The following is a 17,706-nucleotide window of genomic DNA, read 5'->3' on the forward strand; positions in this document are numbered from 1 at the left end:
TACAAAAGTATCATTCACTGCCATGAAACAGTGGATGCATTTAATTGTTTGAACATATAAAAATAAACCACAACAAAGCAACACACATTTTGTACAAATAAAAACCTGAAATAGTTCCATTGACAAAGATTCTGAGTGTTTCGATTCGGAAAGGTGGATACAAGATTTACATTGGTAACTAAAACACTGCAATTAATGAGCACAGTAAACCTGGTTAAGAATGTATATGCTCTTTTACCAAAATAAAACTCATGGCATGATGGTATGGATCTTTAAAATAGCTGCTTAATAATAATGTAACATTGCGTATTGATGAGCAGTTGCACTTGATTTGATGAAAACAATAAAGACGTGGTTTTGCTAAGACAAAAAAAAAAAAAAAGGAACTATCGCCCAATGTTAATGATATAAGTGTCCTAAGGGGCTCACAGACTGATAAAATATTTAAAACAAAACCTCTTAAGTATTATACAAGTATAAAAGGCTACAAACTTACATCACTGACACAGAAAACACTTCACAAGGTGCTAGTAAAATAACTTTAAAATCCATCAGGGGTATTTTAGCTCAAATGTCAGGCTGGTCATAGAAACTGTGATTTTTTTCTTCTTCTCCCCCATCATAAATGAATAATAATACACATGTTTTTCTGCATGTAAGGCCATATGAGAATAAATGTTACACTGTTTATTTTGTTCTCCAGGCAACACCTTTTGTCTAATGTAACAGAATGAAATGAAAACAATGGTTAAAAAAAGTTCAGCTATTGTGTATCTAACAAAAATTTTAAAAGGTAATGATTATTTCTATATCTTTATATATATTTTTGTCTGTAATTAGCAAAAACTAGTAAAAATGTATAATGAAGTATTAAGGAAAAAAGGATACAAAAAGTAGTCATTTAAAAAGCTATATACAGGCTACATTCTACATACTGTACTGTGAAGCAAATGCATATTTCATTCTAGGGTAATTGGTGCTGCCTGTGAAACAAACAGAAGAGAGAAAGTATCCCCATGTAGTGAAATGTCATGGATGAGGCTTATCATCAGTGCTAGAGATCCCATTCATGTAGTGTTGCATTATTTTTGGCGAGTGTTTTGTATCATAAAATAGAACCGTAATAAGAGCTACATTGTCAAACAATAAAAAAAACAGCATGACATAAAACTGATTGTAGTATCAATGTCTAAAAACAACAAAAATATATAAATAACATTTTAATAGATGTGCTAACAATTCAGTAAAAGAAAGTTTAGCATGACTTTTTTTTTTTCATGTGATACACTGATTTGCTAGACCAACACGGGGGAAATTTAGTGAAAATCTGGTTTAACGATATGCATGTTAAATGATTTGTCAAAATATACACACAGTTTTTCCCCACAATTTTTTTTTTTTTTTTTGAAAAACTGTCATTTTAAAATAGCTGTTAAGATATACAACATTACTAAAAATATGAGTTCATATTTGTGCTTCACTGAAGATTTGTAAGTGCCTTCTGGCTTCAAACTACCTATGACATGTACACTTATATTAGGTCAATAAATATTATCTGTGATAGTGCTTAGCAAACAGAAAAGTACTTTTTCAGCTGTCCTGTGTAGGTAATGCGTATAAAAATGCTATTTTGCTTAAAAATCAAGGAAAGTAAATTCCAAATGAGGGAGTTTAAAATCACCCGCCAGTTGTGAAATTCATCATTTCTTCAGTATACTTGTTAAAAAATAAAAAAAAGACAATGATAAGCCACATCCAAAAAGCAGTAATGAATTTCTTGTTTGCAACCTACCACCAACTCTTTCCCCTCCTCAAAACAATGCATGCAAATGGAATACATGCAAGGGATACTTTCTTTATCTTGGAATGACTGCTATGTACTGTATCTTAGAATATATTAGCAACCCCTGATAAACTGATAGCTGTAGTAAAACAAGACAAATTCTTCTTACAAAATATTAATAGCAGGTATTCTGTACATTTTTCATATCTGAAAATTATAAAGTAAAAGAAGAGGCAAAAACCTATCTGAGCTATGTTCTTCTTAGAAATTGAAAACTTGTGGGATCCTGTTCGCATTCCCTTCTGTTTCTGTCCTTATGCTCTCATCCCAGCTCATCGAGGGAGGGAGGGATCAGTCCTCGGGTCCATAAACATCAGGAGAACGCCTGAGTCGCCCATTGTCCACGTTACAGCAGGAGCTTGCCGTTACGATGAATCTTTAAGATTTTTCCAAGTCTCTGTTTGGCCGTTGCCATTCCTTTCTTTAGCCGCTTGGCTGTGGGCGAGACAAAGTAAAATGATTAGCATATGCAACAACAACATTGCAACTCTATGATCACAGCAATACATTATTAAGCCACAGCTGTGTCAATAAATTCTTAAAGAGCCAGAAATTGCAACTCTCATATTGGCCAACGCAACATAAAGAAACCTTTAAACATCAAAGAAAATCCTATTTATGTTTTGGCCAAAATCACCTTTGGAGTCCGTCGAGTTCCCACGTTCGACTTTTGCTGGCGGGACAGATAAGGTGTTCTGAGATGACGATGATGATGAAGGCCGTCTCTGGCTGAGGAAGACTCCGGGGGCCATGGGTTGTGAGCTGCCGGCGGTCTTGCTCGTTCCAGTGCTGTATTCATGGTCGCCCTGGTTGGTCTCAGAGTCCGGCGTGGGTTCTGGAGAGCTGCTGTCCTGAGAGAGTTTGTGAGGCTCCTCTACAGCCATGGGCTTCTTTTTGGTACTCTTTTTCTTCTTCTTGATCTTCTGCTCCTCCTGTAGCAAGAACTAGTTAGGAGGTTCATTTAGTCTTACAGATGTTTCTATAATAATGGAAGCTATTCGAAAGGATTCAGAATTTCTTGGTATTCATCTCTTTTACTTTAATCACACTCAAGCTGCATAAAACCTGATGAACATGTTCTCCAGCATGATTTGAAAATGATCCAAAAACCATCTTGTGCTCATAGGAGTTCACATGGTCAGTGCCACAAAGTTGACAGATTAAATGCCCTGACAAATATCAGATATTGTTGATATAAACATTTGAGTTGCACTGAATGAACTAAAAAACAAAAATCTAAAACCATAAGACAAAATATATCCCCCACATCCCAAAACCCTGTCTCTATATACACCACACACGCCCCCCCCCCAGATCTTCTCTCTCCTCCTCTCTCCTGTCGCGGTACAGTAGGCCCAACTCGTGCTGCAACAGTATGAGAATAATTCCATGTGATTACATTTTTATACTCAGGTTCCCACCTGAAACTGTAGACTCTGCACTACCTGTTGGACTATATGGAGTGTCATCTGTATTTTTCCTTTTTTTGGATCTTGATTTGAAAATGGGACTGTCTTCCTCAGATTCCAGAGACGGATAAACTGGGGGAAGGGTGGGGGGAGAAACATAATTATCATTTAACACCATATCAGCATCTAAGGCTATATTCATGATAAAATCAAGAACAATAAATTCTAAATAATCATAACAACAACAACAATACTTAAATAAATTGTATACAATAATTTAACTATTGTCTCTATAAAAAAAAAAAAAAAATTGCATGATTACAAAAAGTAAAAGTTAACTAATTCTACAGAATGCCACCATTCTCTTTTTGGAACGCCATATGTATGGTTTAAAGTCGCTAAAGAAAGCAATGTAAATGTGCAATGTCGAAAAACATTCATTTTAAACACATAGCTTGTACATGAGAAACCACCCTGTTTTTGCACTCAATAAACTACAGTTTTAAGTATTTTCTCATTGGACAGGATGTTAGCGTGACACAGATGCACGGCAGCTGTTCCTTGCCCTGCCTCGGCCTGCATGCACCTAGCTTCTTTGAACTCAACTACTCAGGAACACGCAATTTCCAACAATTAAATTATCAAGACAAAGAAAAAAATGTTTACAGAAATGAGGAATGCTCGTGTGTTTGATAAAACTCTCTCTTAGTGTGAGTCCAAACGGGAATGTGCGTGCTAGTAATGACTAATTAGGGTATCAGATCAAAAAGCATTTAAAACAACAGTTTAAAACTCATGCTAATGGATTATTAACAGGCTACTAATGGTCTTGCTGTTCTTGGAAGGGGTTCACAAAAGCTATAAAAGAGACCACTCGGAAAGGAGGGATTGAAAAGTTCTAGCTGAGAGTAAACACGCCTGTCACTTTGCCGTGAATGAGAACCCTTAAGTCAAAATCAAACTCTAATCAGAACGTGGATAGAGCAGATTTACACTGTTTGGCTTTGCTCCAAGGGCACCTGGGCAATTCCAAGTCATCATGAAACATCCTTGACAAATTGTCTCAGAGGAACTAATTGGTCTTGATAATAGTGCAAACAAGCTATCCAAGATGAAGCTACGAGAGAATTGCAATCTGTTCTCCAAATGGGTTCTTAAAGGCATAGTTCAGCCGAAAATTAAAATGTCATCATTTACTCACCCTCATGTCATTCCAAACCTGCATGACTTCATTTCTTCTAAATGTTGGGGTCCAAACAACATTAAACCACTTAATTGTATGGACAACAAATACACTGAGACATTTTTCAAATGTGTTCCTCAGAAGAAAGAAAGTCAATTTTGCGTGAACTATCACTTTAAGCACAGTAAAAGAATCCCTTTGAAGAACTTACCGTAATCAGAATCCTTAAAGCAAGCGTCCAAGTGGTCCTGGTCATCATCGAACATGTCCAAACTGTCCACGCTGCTGCTCTTTATCGTCTTTTTGGGCAAGCGTTTGGCCGGCCGCTTGCTGTTGCTCGCCGTTGCTCCGGCCACGCTGCTCGGCTTCTTGCTGGCTGTGCTGCTGTGCGAGTTGTTCTTTGCTTGGCTATTGCTCCAGGACGTTTGCAGACAAGAGTCTGATGACTGCAGGTTAGCCATGGACAACATGCCCTGGATGGCCTCCTGTGTGCTGGGGGATGCAGGTGGCTGACTGTAAGTCCATCAATAAGAAATACACAACACACACGTCCATTACTCCGAGTGTCATTGGGAATGAGAAGCGATTCGAGTTTTAGGTAGTGAGTCGGATGATGGGAAGCAACGAGGTTGGAGATGGACACTTAAAGGTGAAATGTGTAATTTCTGCACAGCTAGTGTATCAGACAGATTCCCCAGACAAATAGACCCAAACAGCTGCCAATGGTTGGGTAAGTCAAGAAGCTTTTATTAAAACTTATATTAAAATATCTCAATCAAGAAAAGCAGTATTTCCAGGCCACATTATTCTACCACATGACTTGAGGCACTTTGATGCACATTTATGATTTCATTATCAAGTAAACATGTTTCCATTGTAGTTAATGTTCACGTCTTCAACCAATGAATAAATAAACGCAAATATGTTTTATCTATGTGCATTATTAAATTTCTATTTGCATCTTAGTGCTTCCATCCACCATTTTTTGCAACATCCAGTGTTGTTGCTGTAAACTATAAAAAAAGGTAATAAAACTATCAAAACCAAATAAAATTACTAAAACTCATTAATTGCAAATATTTCACACAGTCAACTGTGCATATTAAAAATAGTAAAATAAAAAATACTATATAATATTGAAATATTATACATATTATAATACTGAAAACATTACACATATCACCTTTAAACCACCATAGAAATCTTTTGATGTCATTTCCACTGCAGCTGAGGTATGGCATTGATTTCTGGTAATTATATTTAATCATGTAAAGCTAACAGGTGAAACCACCTCAACCAAAACTGAAAGCACGAGCCAGAACTTACCTGTTCTATTACAGCAACATCTGCTCAAGCAATAAACCACTCTCACTAATGCTTTTCTATCTTACCTGTCACTAAAACGCTCATTTCCCACAAATTTAATTTGCTCATCATATAAATCTCTTCCTATACTGTAAATCTTTTCATGTCAGAAGAAGATTCTGCCGTGTGAACTGAGAAGACTATTGTGTCCACATCTGCTTTTGAGCTTGAGGTAACCAGCAGAAAATACGGATTTAGCCTGTGCAGATTACCACCTATTAAGTGATTAACCAGTGAGGTGGAACAATGAGTCAAGAGCTCGTTTAATGTGGTCGCAACTGACTGGAGGCATTTCCTCCCCACAATCCTGCAGTCATATGTCAGGTTTAAAAGCAGAAAAAATAATTTGAGAAATTAACATATTTTAGCCATGTTTTCGTTCTCATTTTGTGTTTGAGCTGATTTGCAGCTTTCAGCGCAGTGGAAATAGACCATCAAAAATGTGCCCAAAACAGCAAACAGTAAAATGAAGAGGAATGGCCTGAAGCTTTCGCTGTATTTGACAAATTAATAGTGCAGAGGGATTAAACAAATAATGCCAGCACATGTAAACCGCTTATAAAGAACCGTGCAATCTATTACTTTCGCCATTGTTCGACAGATGAAGAAATGCCTGTGCTCGACGTGTTTACAGTGTGAAGTTTAAGAACTAACAGTTAAGCTAGAAATATGACGTGTTTCAGTTCTTTAAGGGTCAGGAACAGGCTTCATCATAATTTGTATGTTCCCTATGGCCCTCAGCCAAAGACAAAACATATCCATACTACATACTCCATCACATTAGCGTGTGTGATGTACAAACATACCACATGAATCATGAAAACATATGAACTAAGGATGTGCAAAACTGACCAGTCGATGGATTGTCTAAACAACTAGTCGCTTTAGGAAGCCTTGTAACATGACACTATTTCAAGGTCATGTACATCAGATACTAGTCAAGATTTTTGACACAAGACACATTCTTGTGTTAGATGGAGTAAAACAATATGGAACCGAATGCAAAGTCTAAAGCCATGTATTTTTAAACAGTTTTAACTTGAAACAAACCGTTAGATGCAGTGCAAGGGCCAACGATGTCTGTCTACATGTGTTTAAAACATTTTAAAAACATAAGCTTGAATGCAAAATTGACATATTCAAGTCAACAAATATTGTGCAATTTTATTGCACAAAACTAAGTCTACACAAAAACAGAAGGCTATGGATTATATTATGAAATGTAATGCAGTGCTAGAGGGATGAAATTTCTCGGAAACTATTTATAATGCCGGTTTTCTCAGCATGCCCAAGTATACCATGCTAAAATTCACAGACGTTTAAAGTTCTGCTGCTAAAAATACTAAAGCAAAACTAAAATACAGTAAGAAATTATCCTATTAAGCCTTATTAACATTATTAGCCTTTCATACGCATATGGAAAACAGTCATGTGTGTACCTGTTGTTGCTGTAGTCAATGCCGCCCACTTGTTTGCTGGCCTGTAGGAGATCCAGAATCCCTGCTGAACTGCCCCCTTTATTCTTAGAGACCTTGGAGTTGCGACCTTTGACCTCCGTCTTGGCCTCTGTGTCTATGTGGAGCAATTCCTCATCTGATGAATCTGGACTCTGAAATGACAATAGTATAAACATACACTATTTGACAAGATGTGCACAATTTAAAGTATCAAAGCATACATACGAAGCTGGTAAATGTTTTGCTTTAGCAAAATACATTATAATATACCCTGACCTAAATGCATATGATTTTTTTTAGGTTTGTGGTTTTTTTATTGGTATATCCTGTAACCTCCTGTAACCCCTCACATAGTTCGCCTGTGGGCCTCTGTCGTGATTAACTTTCTCACTCTCATTTGATTCAGTCCACAGCTATTTCCTTCATCAGTTTTGAGGTGATATTTGGCTCTGTCTTGCAGCTTGCTCTCTTTGATTTGTGCCGTATGTTGGTTTAAGCTGGAACATTATGGGTGAATTATTGCAAGCCGAGAACATCAGTGCTGCAATGTTTTAAATGCATCCAGAAGGAATTAATCAGCTACTTCGTGAAATAAAGATTGGAGATTTGGAGTTTGTCCTAATTTCTTCCTGTTTACTGTCAGTCAGCCTTTTAATGTTATTACCACTGTCTGATTAAAGAGAAATATTATGGATGTTCTGTTAAATAACATTGGACCGGGCCATCCAAATAGAGTTTATGCTCACCTTCATGTCCGACTGTTGTAGCTTTGGCTTTTTCGCTGGCTGAATGGGCTCTTTGATGTTTGATAAAACTGTAAATAACATCAGATGTTAGGGATTATTCTCACGTAGCATGAAATATAAGATTTATTGTTAATCAGTTAATAGACCAGTGTTTCTCTTATAAGCAGGCCCATATAGAATCAGCAGTAGCAGATTTAATTTCAATGCATGTCACTCAAAAATTTCTACATATGCATCACCCAGGGACCAAAATTACCATTGCCAAATACAAGCAAAAACTGTTATTAAATTAAATGGCCAGTAACTTTATTGCAAGTTTTAACTAGGATTTTTTTTTTCTTTTTTAAATATTCCTTGTGTCTGTATATCTGTAACACAATGACCTGAGCTGTTTGCTACTAATGCAAGAAAAAGATTATTAGGACAAAATATTAGTTAAAAACTAATATAATGAAAAACGGTTTCATGGCCAATAAGAAACATTTATGACCAGTACAATTTTACTAAATTCACTTTTCATTTGCTGATTTAATTTTGGACCCTTGCCCTGCCCCTTGTGTGTTTGTTTATTCAAAATTCTGATTGATTTTATTAAACTACAAATACCAATAGGACCATAGTACTATCCACTCTGTTTAACACTCATTTCTGTAGATAGCCGTCCAAAATCAGTGTACAAAATGCAACAGAAGTCTGCAGATTCCATCTGGGCCTGATTATATAGTCTATAACAATTTTTGCTCTTAAATGATGTTTTATGTCATCAGAAATTCACCCTGGCCCAGATCACATATCAAGAAACCTTACAGGAAAAGTCTCTCTTGACTGCGTTCTTTTTCCTCCTGATTGGGAATTCGTCAATCTTAAGCTCCCCCTCATCAGAGACATACTCATACTCGTCTCTCACAGGCTTGGTTTTTCTTCCTTAATGTTCTGTATTGAGCCAAAAACACTTGAATTGGTCTGGGTCTTGAGCATCTTTGATCTGAGAAAGCCAGATGATTGAAAAGAACATTAGTTGGGATTGTCAGAAGAGACAATCTGGTGCAAAGACACAGAATTGCTCAAAATTAGGGTAGTCAACTGAATTAACATATTTATAAATGCATTTACAAATTATTAGTTTAAACACAAATGCATGAAAAAAATATATAATTTAGCTAAATTAACTGGTTAAGTGAATGATGCATGCCTGAATTAACTTCAATACAACTGCACTTACCCTAACAACTTCTTATTTGACAATGAAAATGCAAATTTATTGTCTTTATGGCTGAGTAGACTTTTGTCAAATTTGTGCTCTTCTTCCATTTTCAATAACGAATCGGGTTTGCTATTCTGAAAGACGAAAAGAAATACCAAACAACAATCATTGCACTGAAACTCTTCCCGTCTTACATTTCACAGGTCTTTGCTGTCAGCCTCTATCTGTCAGCCACGTCCACACTGTGATCAGACGTCAAAGACTGAAGCCACCGTGGCTGATGACCTTGAAGACTATCTAGCAGAGACTCCTCTCCATCTGCAAATGTTTGGCAAGTGGCAAAGGAGCACTCGGATCAGGAGACTTGGAGCAACTACGAACATTCCTGGGCTGTCTGGCATTGAATTTTTCCCCTTGAACGAAAGCCCTGTAATGCCTTCCGTTCACCAGAATTAAGCTTTTCCTACAAAAGCCATCCTATGTTATCCAACAATAATGACACAACACACTCATGTTTATAGCAGAAATGAAAGCATATGTAAATACTTTGCTGGCATGTTGGGGATATGACATAGCATTAAAGCATTAGGTAAACTCTGAGCCTGGGTGAAGGGTTCTGCTGATTTGATGAGCCCAGAACAGAGAGAGTGACTGAGCCGCAGAGTTATTTCTGCTGATTGCTTTGATCTGAAATGTGTAAATCACTTCTGGATGATCCCAAAGCCCTCTGTGCTACTTTTCAACTTGTCAGGGTTTGGATATCATTTGCATGGACTTTCAAAGCTTCGCTCTAGCACTAATTTATGTTGCAGTGAAGGAAATCATTACGCATGCATTACACAACGACTCAGAGTTATTCATTACAGTCATTGCTTTCTTTACATCATAAACCTAACAAACGTACCTTATATTTCCATTTGGCCTCCGTCTTGTTCTTATTATGCTCTCGAATCATTTTAAACTTATCAACGTCATTCGGTTTACTCGTCTCTTTCTCCATAATACTCATCCCAGTCTTCACCAGCTGTGTAATGTGAGCGACAATAAAGTTGGATATTATAAATAGTTAAAAGTGCATATGACAGTTCTAGAGCATCATTTCAAATACATGAATATTTATTGAATATTATAGGGCTGAAAAACCTTTACTTTTTTGGGCTGGTCCATCTTGTTTAGGATATCCTTTGCATGGGATTCAAGAGCTGCCAGACTTGAGGGCTTTTTCTCAGGTAAAATACTTTCTTTAGCTTTCTTCGCTTTCTTTTTGCCACCTTCTTTTATTTTGGGTTCCTTCGGTGGTTTGGGTGCCTTGGGCATTTTGGGTGGTTTGGGTGGCTTTGTGGCTTTCTTCCTGGCTGGCTTATCTCTTGTGGGGGTGGAGATGTGGGCAGGGGACATGGGTTCTTCTGGTTCTGATGGAGCAGATGGGGGTTCCTCTGCTGGGGGCTTCGAGTTGCTGGGTTCACTCTTTATGGCTTTTGTTGCGTTCTGAGTCAAAGACATAGTGGAGAAGTTGTCAACCGTTACTGATTCTGACAAAAGCTGATTGAACATTTACAAAGAAATTCTACGTAATTAAAATCAAGATCATATCTGAATAAATGAGAGCAAAGACAAGTCTCCAATGACTTTGCAACATCTCACCTCTGAAATCCGAATCTCTTTGGCAAGGTCTTTGATGAGCTGTGCTGGCTTCATGTTTTCAGGAAGCTCATCTTCATGTTCTAAAAGAGCCTTTGGAAAAAGACAAAAGCAAGAGTCACGGTCAGGTTAAATCATTTAAATAAGCAAAACGACAGAATATCAAAAATACAACAATTTGCAGCAAGATGTACCTGTTTTTTAGTCCATGATCTGAATGCTCCATTGACAATTTTGGCACCATGTACCAAGTAAGGTGGTGGCTGCTTGTTTGCTTTATGTAAACCTGCAAAATGTTCAGGAAATTTTGCATCAGTGTCCATTATTCCCATCTGGATCCAAACTCTCATCTAGTGCTGTATTAGTAACATAAGACCCTCTCTAGAAAGGGCTGTTTTCTAAATAGGCAAATTGGCGAAAGGTCCAACTTTCCATAAATCATTAGCAGCAATGTCTAGGACTGTGGTCGCCCTGTCAGAAACGCTCAGAGCATGAAACTCACTAAAAGAAGCAGGGAAACATTACACCAGAAATAAAAATGCACTACATTTTCAACCGAACCTGTTCAATAACAAAGGCCATTCATATATCAAACTGATTACTTCAATCCAGTGGGGCCTAAAAACAGTCTTGTGCCTTTTTGGAGCACCGGCTTCAACACTGATTACATTGGACTGGATACACAGCCACTACAGGAAATATATTCCACACTGTATTTAAATTAATAACATGAGCATAAAGTGAAAGCTGAAATAGTGAAATGAGAAGAGAAGCAATAGAGCTGGCGGTGGCCCAGTCAGCCTGCTGCATGGGCCAGGAGCCAAGGACTTTTTTCCCCTCTACCTAAAGTCACACACGAGAGTTGGACCCTTGAAAAGATGACCTTGAAAGCCAGTTCCCCCATCTGAACATCAGATAGCTCGGAGACCCACTGCGGTCCTTTTTGTAATGTGCGCTCTACAGCAATCTGGCAAAATTAAGTAACGTGATGGGGTAAAATAGTGGAAATATAAACACACAGTCCAAGGCCAGATGAGGGGAGTTTAAACACCGGGTTGTAATGGAGCAAGTGATTCTGCCTTTTGAAGCTAATCATCTGTGAACTCCGCGATGCACCAATCTAATGACTGCAATAATATGCCAGCTATCCAGACCCTCCTCATCTGCTCAGCAGGCCCCTTTCAGGATCACGCACAAAGCAGGGGAGAAGGAAGCCATTTGAGTCTACCTTGCATTAGATCTTTTTATATCCAGTCCCAAAGTTACAGATAAATGTTGTGCTGTGCAGGATGGAAAGGAAATTTTTGAAAACAAAGCCTTTGAAGCCATTTTAGAGGAGTCACACGTGGGAGTTTTGCTGTGAATGATTTAAGCATGCAATAACGTAAATGCATGCAGTGAAATTGACCCTTGTTCTTTTGTACTTGTTAGTTTTGTGAAATTACAAGACCTATAAACAAGCCAAATAAAAAATAAGGTTTTTATATTTATTTATTTATATTAATCACTCACCTTTAAACCGCTCCAGGTAGTATTTCCCTACATACCAACATGCTGTTTCGAAGTTTGGAAATGGAGTGAGGCTGGCAACTTTGAGTCTTTTTTCTACCTCATATGCTCTGAGTGGAGAAGCAAAGGGAGGATTACTGAAAAGTATGCCTTGAGAGGAAATCGTGGTCTCACACATGTGAGAAAAGCACTTCAGAGGGCAAAAGCAAATACTCTAGACTTTCCCGCTTTCTCTACATAAACAAGCAAGTAACAACAAATAAATAAAGAGCGATTGACTCACGATTGATTCAATCAAATCAACCACCACCCACCGTCATTCAATTGCAAACTGCATATGGCAAACTGCATGTAATAACATTTAAAATGGCAATAGCCAAAACCCCAATCACTTGAAAAATAAAATAAATTAATGACGATTCCAATCAGTTGAAATATTAAATGAATTGATATTATTTGGGGGTAGGAGTTTATTTGAATGTATCTCTGAGGAGAACTGTAGAAACGTTTAGATGATATTTTCTTTTCACTTTGACTCTGTATAATGCATATTATTGCTATATTGCTGCTGTTCCATAAGCGCCACCTGCTGTCAGAGAGTGAATTTGCGTTCTCATACAGCCCGTCTACTGTTTCTGTCTCATTCAGATGTTTCATGTAGCATAATTCCACAAAGTTAAAGTCAGACCATACTGTTTTTGCTTCAAATTTCAAAAGTATACAATCTAATTTAGATTCAAAACTGCTCATGCAGCATCTTTGCTTGGATCAGGATTAAAATCCAGTGGTTGCCTCTAACTGAATGGAAAGAGCACAGACAAAGCCTTAGTTAGTTTATATTAAGAGATGTCTTTTATTTGTGTTATTTATTAGATTTGGGGTTTGTTTTAAAATTTCATATTTCAGTTTCACAAAGAAATCATTTTGTCCAAGCACTAATAAAACAACATCTTTTCATTTATAATTTGTCTTAAATCACATTTTGTTAAAAACAAATTGTCAGAAAATCGTAACGTGAAATCAGTATCATGAATCATATTGCATAGCGAGTTGAATGAATCATTGCATACCTAAAACTTAATATATATAGTTAAATCAGCAACCTTTAATACACTACAGTTCTGGTCTGTAACCAAGTGAGATGTTGCTAATCCAACATTGCATCAAATGCAACATTCGTCTCACTTTGATGCATACTCTGAACCTATAAAAAATTAAATACATAGCTTGTTTTACAGAAAAAAGGGCAGATCACTGACCTCATTTGCATCTCCACGCTCAGACTGTGGACAAAATGCCCGGAGAAGGCTAAGCAGTCTACAGGAGTCAGTACTGCATTAATCCAACCTGCCATTAAATAAAAACAAGGTAATGTTGTTATCTTAGAGTCATTTAAACGTCAAATCTAATTATCAGCACCCTGATATCTCACCTGATGGAATAAAAAGAGTTTGCCCTTGTTTCAGTGTGCACTTGTAACACTTGTCCACTTGATCAGCAAAAAACATCTCGCTGTGGTTGGAGGAGGACCTCCAGCGCTCGTACAGAGAAAGGTTGGCAGAAGTGGGCTTGATCAGAAAGAAGATTTTCTCTCCCTTTACAACACACAGATGAAATACACAGTTCAACATAAAATATACAACAATATTTCAGAGAACCACACAATAAAATGTTCTTAAAATGTGTTTAATCTTATGTACTAACATGACCTGTTAATTGTTAAATGCAATATAAATTTGTTGCTCAACAAATTACTTTTTTTTTTTTTTACTTCACACCATATTAATAACTGAATAATCCATTAATCAATAAATTATATACATTAAAATAATAAAAAAATACAGCACTTCTTTTAAGTAAAACTATGGTAAGAGTTAAGATGAAAAAAATTATACATTTCAAAAATGAATACAAATTTGTAATACTTTTTTGTCTTGGTAATAAGGAGCATTGAGATATAACACGCAGGAGTCACCTTAAGTACATGATACCACACAGAGGCACCTCCACACTCAATGTGGAAGTCTGTGTAGCTGTCTTTCACACAGATGAGACAGTATTTGGACACTTTGGGCTTCCCCAACAATGCATCGTCAGGCCAGTAATTTTCCACCCAGGACAACGTCCGAACTATCTGCGGACTCTCAACAAAATTGGCCATTCTATAAAAGGAAGAATAGTAAATTATTCCTTTTACCCAACTCCAATAAATGTATGTTTCAAATGACACATTAGTGCTGCTCGATTATGACAAAAGTCTTAATCAAATTTATTTTGATCAATATTGGTTGATTAAATTACAAGTAAAACAAAAAGTCGACAAAATTTAATTAAAAATAAATAAGCACCCAGTAATAACAATAAAAAAAAGCAAAGGTCAAATACAATAGAAAAAAAGATACAAACAAAACAAACAGTGCTTTAAGTTTTTTATGCAAGTCTAAAGTATTCAACTAACAGCCTACTACAGAAATTGAATAATCGAATGTAAAATAAAACGGCAGAGTCTTCAGTGTAAGAATTAAACTTCCTTTGTTTCTTATCAAAGCTACAAATGTCCTTCAGTCAAGAGCAGTGAGTAATTTTCTCTGTATTTTATTGTTTGATTAATATTAAGCACATAGACGGCAGAAGGAATACTCTTGATGCTTTAAGAGCTGGATTCTATTGATATACTGCTACACATGCATTTTCATTCTCAAATGTTTACGTTGACTTAAGACATAACTGACAAAGGTTTACATGAATTAACACAAAGCGCCGCATTTTGACACATTTTTGTGTGTATTTGACTGTTTTGGCACATACCTTAATGTAAAAGTTCACTTTACTTGTCTGTGTTGTTCTGTGCCGGAGAGCATGCACATAAGTGCAAAATCTCTTTCACGCTTTTAAAAGCACAAATAAATCTAATAAACATTCAAATCAAGTATGTCCCATTTTACTGATTTGCACATGAAGTTTGGGCTTTTATGGAAGAGTGAAAGTGCACTGCTGGAAAGGGGCAGAATGGGGCACAATAATCATCTTATCTCAGTTATTGTATTTTCATAATCGTTGGAAGGCGCAATTGACATCGAAACTATTTTGATTTAATTGCACAGCTCTATTACACTACTATATTATACTGACATTCAGAGTTTGTATTTTTTTCAAATGTTTTTTGTTACTTGATTCTGCTGTAAAATGTGAAAAATTGAATAAAATTAGTTTTTCATTATTACTTGAAAAAAACTGAAGTAATTTTTAAAATTGAAGTACAGTTTATTTAATTGAGAGAAACTAGAAAGCTAAATGCCATTCAGTTTGCTAGTATTTATGTTAATAAATGACCTTTAAAATAAATAAATGTGTGCATGTGTGTATTCATTTTTGCTGTATTAAAAGAAAAAGAAAAAGAAAAAACAAAAGAAAAAACGTCACTGGTATTTGTACAGACTTCCGAAATGTTCACAACCCAATTCACTTTGAATTGGACTGCTTACCTTGTGTCTGAAAACTCTAGGTTGGTCACATTTAAAACTTTCTTTCTGTTTGTGCTGTAGTAAAAATCAACAAACTCTTTTAACTTCATTTTGCTTTGTGTCTGTTTGGTTACATCAACAACATCCACAAGAACATCAGGTCCTTTAAACGAAAAAAGTAGAAATCAATTAGAACAACATAAACATATTTCACATACATTCTCGAGAGGAAGATATATTTCCATACTGATCATCAAAAAAGAGGAATGTTGGTTTTATTTTATCTCCCTAACCACTTACCAACATAGTTTTCCACGTCGCTGACGTAGAATGTGGGTGCAGGCATAGCCATCCCCAGCCCATCTTTCTTCTGGATGAGAATTGGCTCATTGAATCCATTCTCCTCAAGGTAGTCCAACGTCAGCTGACTTCCAGACAGCTTGACCACCACATCTTCTGAACTGCAGTGGAAAAAGACACCGTCAGTATGCTACCTACAGTCACCTATACATTCTCTCCAAGACATCATACTGGAATCTTTTTCACATGTCTGGTGGAAAAGTTCAGAGCCTGAGCAAAGCTGATCATGGAGCACCATCTTCTGGACACTGAATGAACTGAAGGACTTTATCAGGAGCACTGGCCCTTTAAATTCTTCATGCTAGGCTGGGATGATCTTCACAAAAGTGCCTGAACACAGGTGTACTATACCTGGGGAATGTCCTGCTGCGCAGCTCTTTTATGAACACCTGACTGCCGTTTTGAACCGGTCTGACGTCACCGCTTTGTCCCGTGTCATGCTTATTCCAGCTCTTTTTCTTTTTCACTGTTAAAATTGTAAACACATGAAACCACTGAAATAAAAATTGGACACGGTGAACACAATATACTTTACTCTTTCATTTAAACCAGTTACTTAATAAAGCAAAAATAATTCATACTACAAATAAAGACCCTCATCTTCTGATTTCACAAAAATATACTGATTTAAATTATAATAATTTAAAATTAAAATAAAATTGAAAATTTTTAAATTAATAGAAAATAAAAATGTAATTGTACCCAACACACAAAGAGAGTAAATATAAAAAAAAAAATACAGTAAAACAGTAATACTGTAGAACAATATATAATAAATGTTTATATTTTAGTTTTATTATCAGTTTTGAAAAGCTGAATTTTCAGCAGTCATTACTTCAGAAATATGCTGATTTTGTGCTCAAAATTAGTTTTATTATCAGTTTTGAAAACAGTTGTGCTGCATAATGTGCATTATGCATAATATGCATTTAATGCATTATTTTTTATGTAAAATAATAAATTATTATTTATGATATTTTACCAAGGTAAATTTTAATACCATGTTGAAATGAATTGAATCAACACTGACTGAACTGAATAGTGAGACGATTGCCTTCTATAGAGCTGTTTATAGCTGATCTGAACACATTTCATAATTGATGATTTTACACTGAGATGAATAATGACCCTATTGTCATTTTAAAGTTTCTTTACAGTAGAATTTGACTTTGTCTCATTTGATTTATTTGTCTGTTTATTACTGTAAAGCTGCCTTGGTATAAAGCGCTTTATAAATAAATGTGACTTGACTTGTGTAAACGCCTGATTCAACCCTAATTCATTCACAGTATCAAGGAAAGATACTTACAGGTGGATTTGCCGTGGGTCTTTTCACAGTTAGGACAGTGATAGATGTCAATATCTGGTGCTTCATCTTCATCCACTCCCACACAGCTGTAACATAACAAACACAGAATATGTTTGCACTTATTTCTGAAGATCCACGCAATATTAAAACGAAACAGCAGCTATCAGCTTTCAAGATCTGGTTCTCATAGAATCATTCTCCACTGACAGCCATTCA

General features: G+C 36.3%; 2 protein-coding genes across 2 annotated transcripts in view; both read right to left on the reverse strand.

Annotated features, from left to right (window-relative positions):
* Nucleotides 1-17,706, reverse strand: part of LOC109083130 (lysine-specific demethylase phf2-like) — a 24,861-nt gene continuing 7,155 nt past the window's right edge. The window contains 22 exon segments of the mRNA XM_042766486.1: nucleotides 1-2,278; nucleotides 2,481-2,809; nucleotides 3,121-3,208; nucleotides 3,289-3,384; nucleotides 4,647-4,948; nucleotides 7,240-7,409; nucleotides 8,004-8,071; nucleotides 8,811-8,915; nucleotides 8,918-8,988; nucleotides 9,226-9,341; nucleotides 10,112-10,231; nucleotides 10,357-10,695; nucleotides 10,852-10,941; nucleotides 11,043-11,134; nucleotides 12,361-12,467; nucleotides 13,617-13,704; nucleotides 13,790-13,952; nucleotides 14,333-14,519; nucleotides 15,843-15,984; nucleotides 16,122-16,282; nucleotides 16,533-16,647; nucleotides 17,491-17,576. Coding sequence (XP_042622420.1) covers nucleotides 2,190-2,278; nucleotides 2,481-2,809; nucleotides 3,121-3,208; nucleotides 3,289-3,384; nucleotides 4,647-4,948; nucleotides 7,240-7,409; nucleotides 8,004-8,071; nucleotides 8,811-8,915; nucleotides 8,918-8,988; nucleotides 9,226-9,341; nucleotides 10,112-10,231; nucleotides 10,357-10,695; nucleotides 10,852-10,941; nucleotides 11,043-11,134; nucleotides 12,361-12,467; nucleotides 13,617-13,704; nucleotides 13,790-13,952; nucleotides 14,333-14,519; nucleotides 15,843-15,984; nucleotides 16,122-16,282; nucleotides 16,533-16,647; nucleotides 17,491-17,576 — 3,124 coding nt within the window. The 3' untranslated portion in view covers nucleotides 1-2,189.
* LOC109083131 (constitutive coactivator of PPAR-gamma-like protein 1) overlaps nucleotides 17,491-17,706 on the reverse strand; it is a 26,494-nt gene continuing 26,278 nt past the window's right edge. The window contains exon 17 of the mRNA XM_042766485.1: nucleotides 17,491-17,576. Coding sequence (XP_042622419.1) covers nucleotides 17,559-17,576 — 18 coding nt within the window. The 3' untranslated portion in view covers nucleotides 17,491-17,558. The remainder of the gene's footprint in view (nucleotides 17,577-17,706) is intronic.

The sequence above is a fragment of the Cyprinus carpio genome, chromosome A11 (genome assembly GCF_018340385.1).
Source record: "Cyprinus carpio isolate SPL01 chromosome A11, ASM1834038v1, whole genome shotgun sequence".
Taxonomy (NCBI): Eukaryota; Metazoa; Chordata; class Actinopteri; order Cypriniformes; family Cyprinidae; genus Cyprinus; species Cyprinus carpio.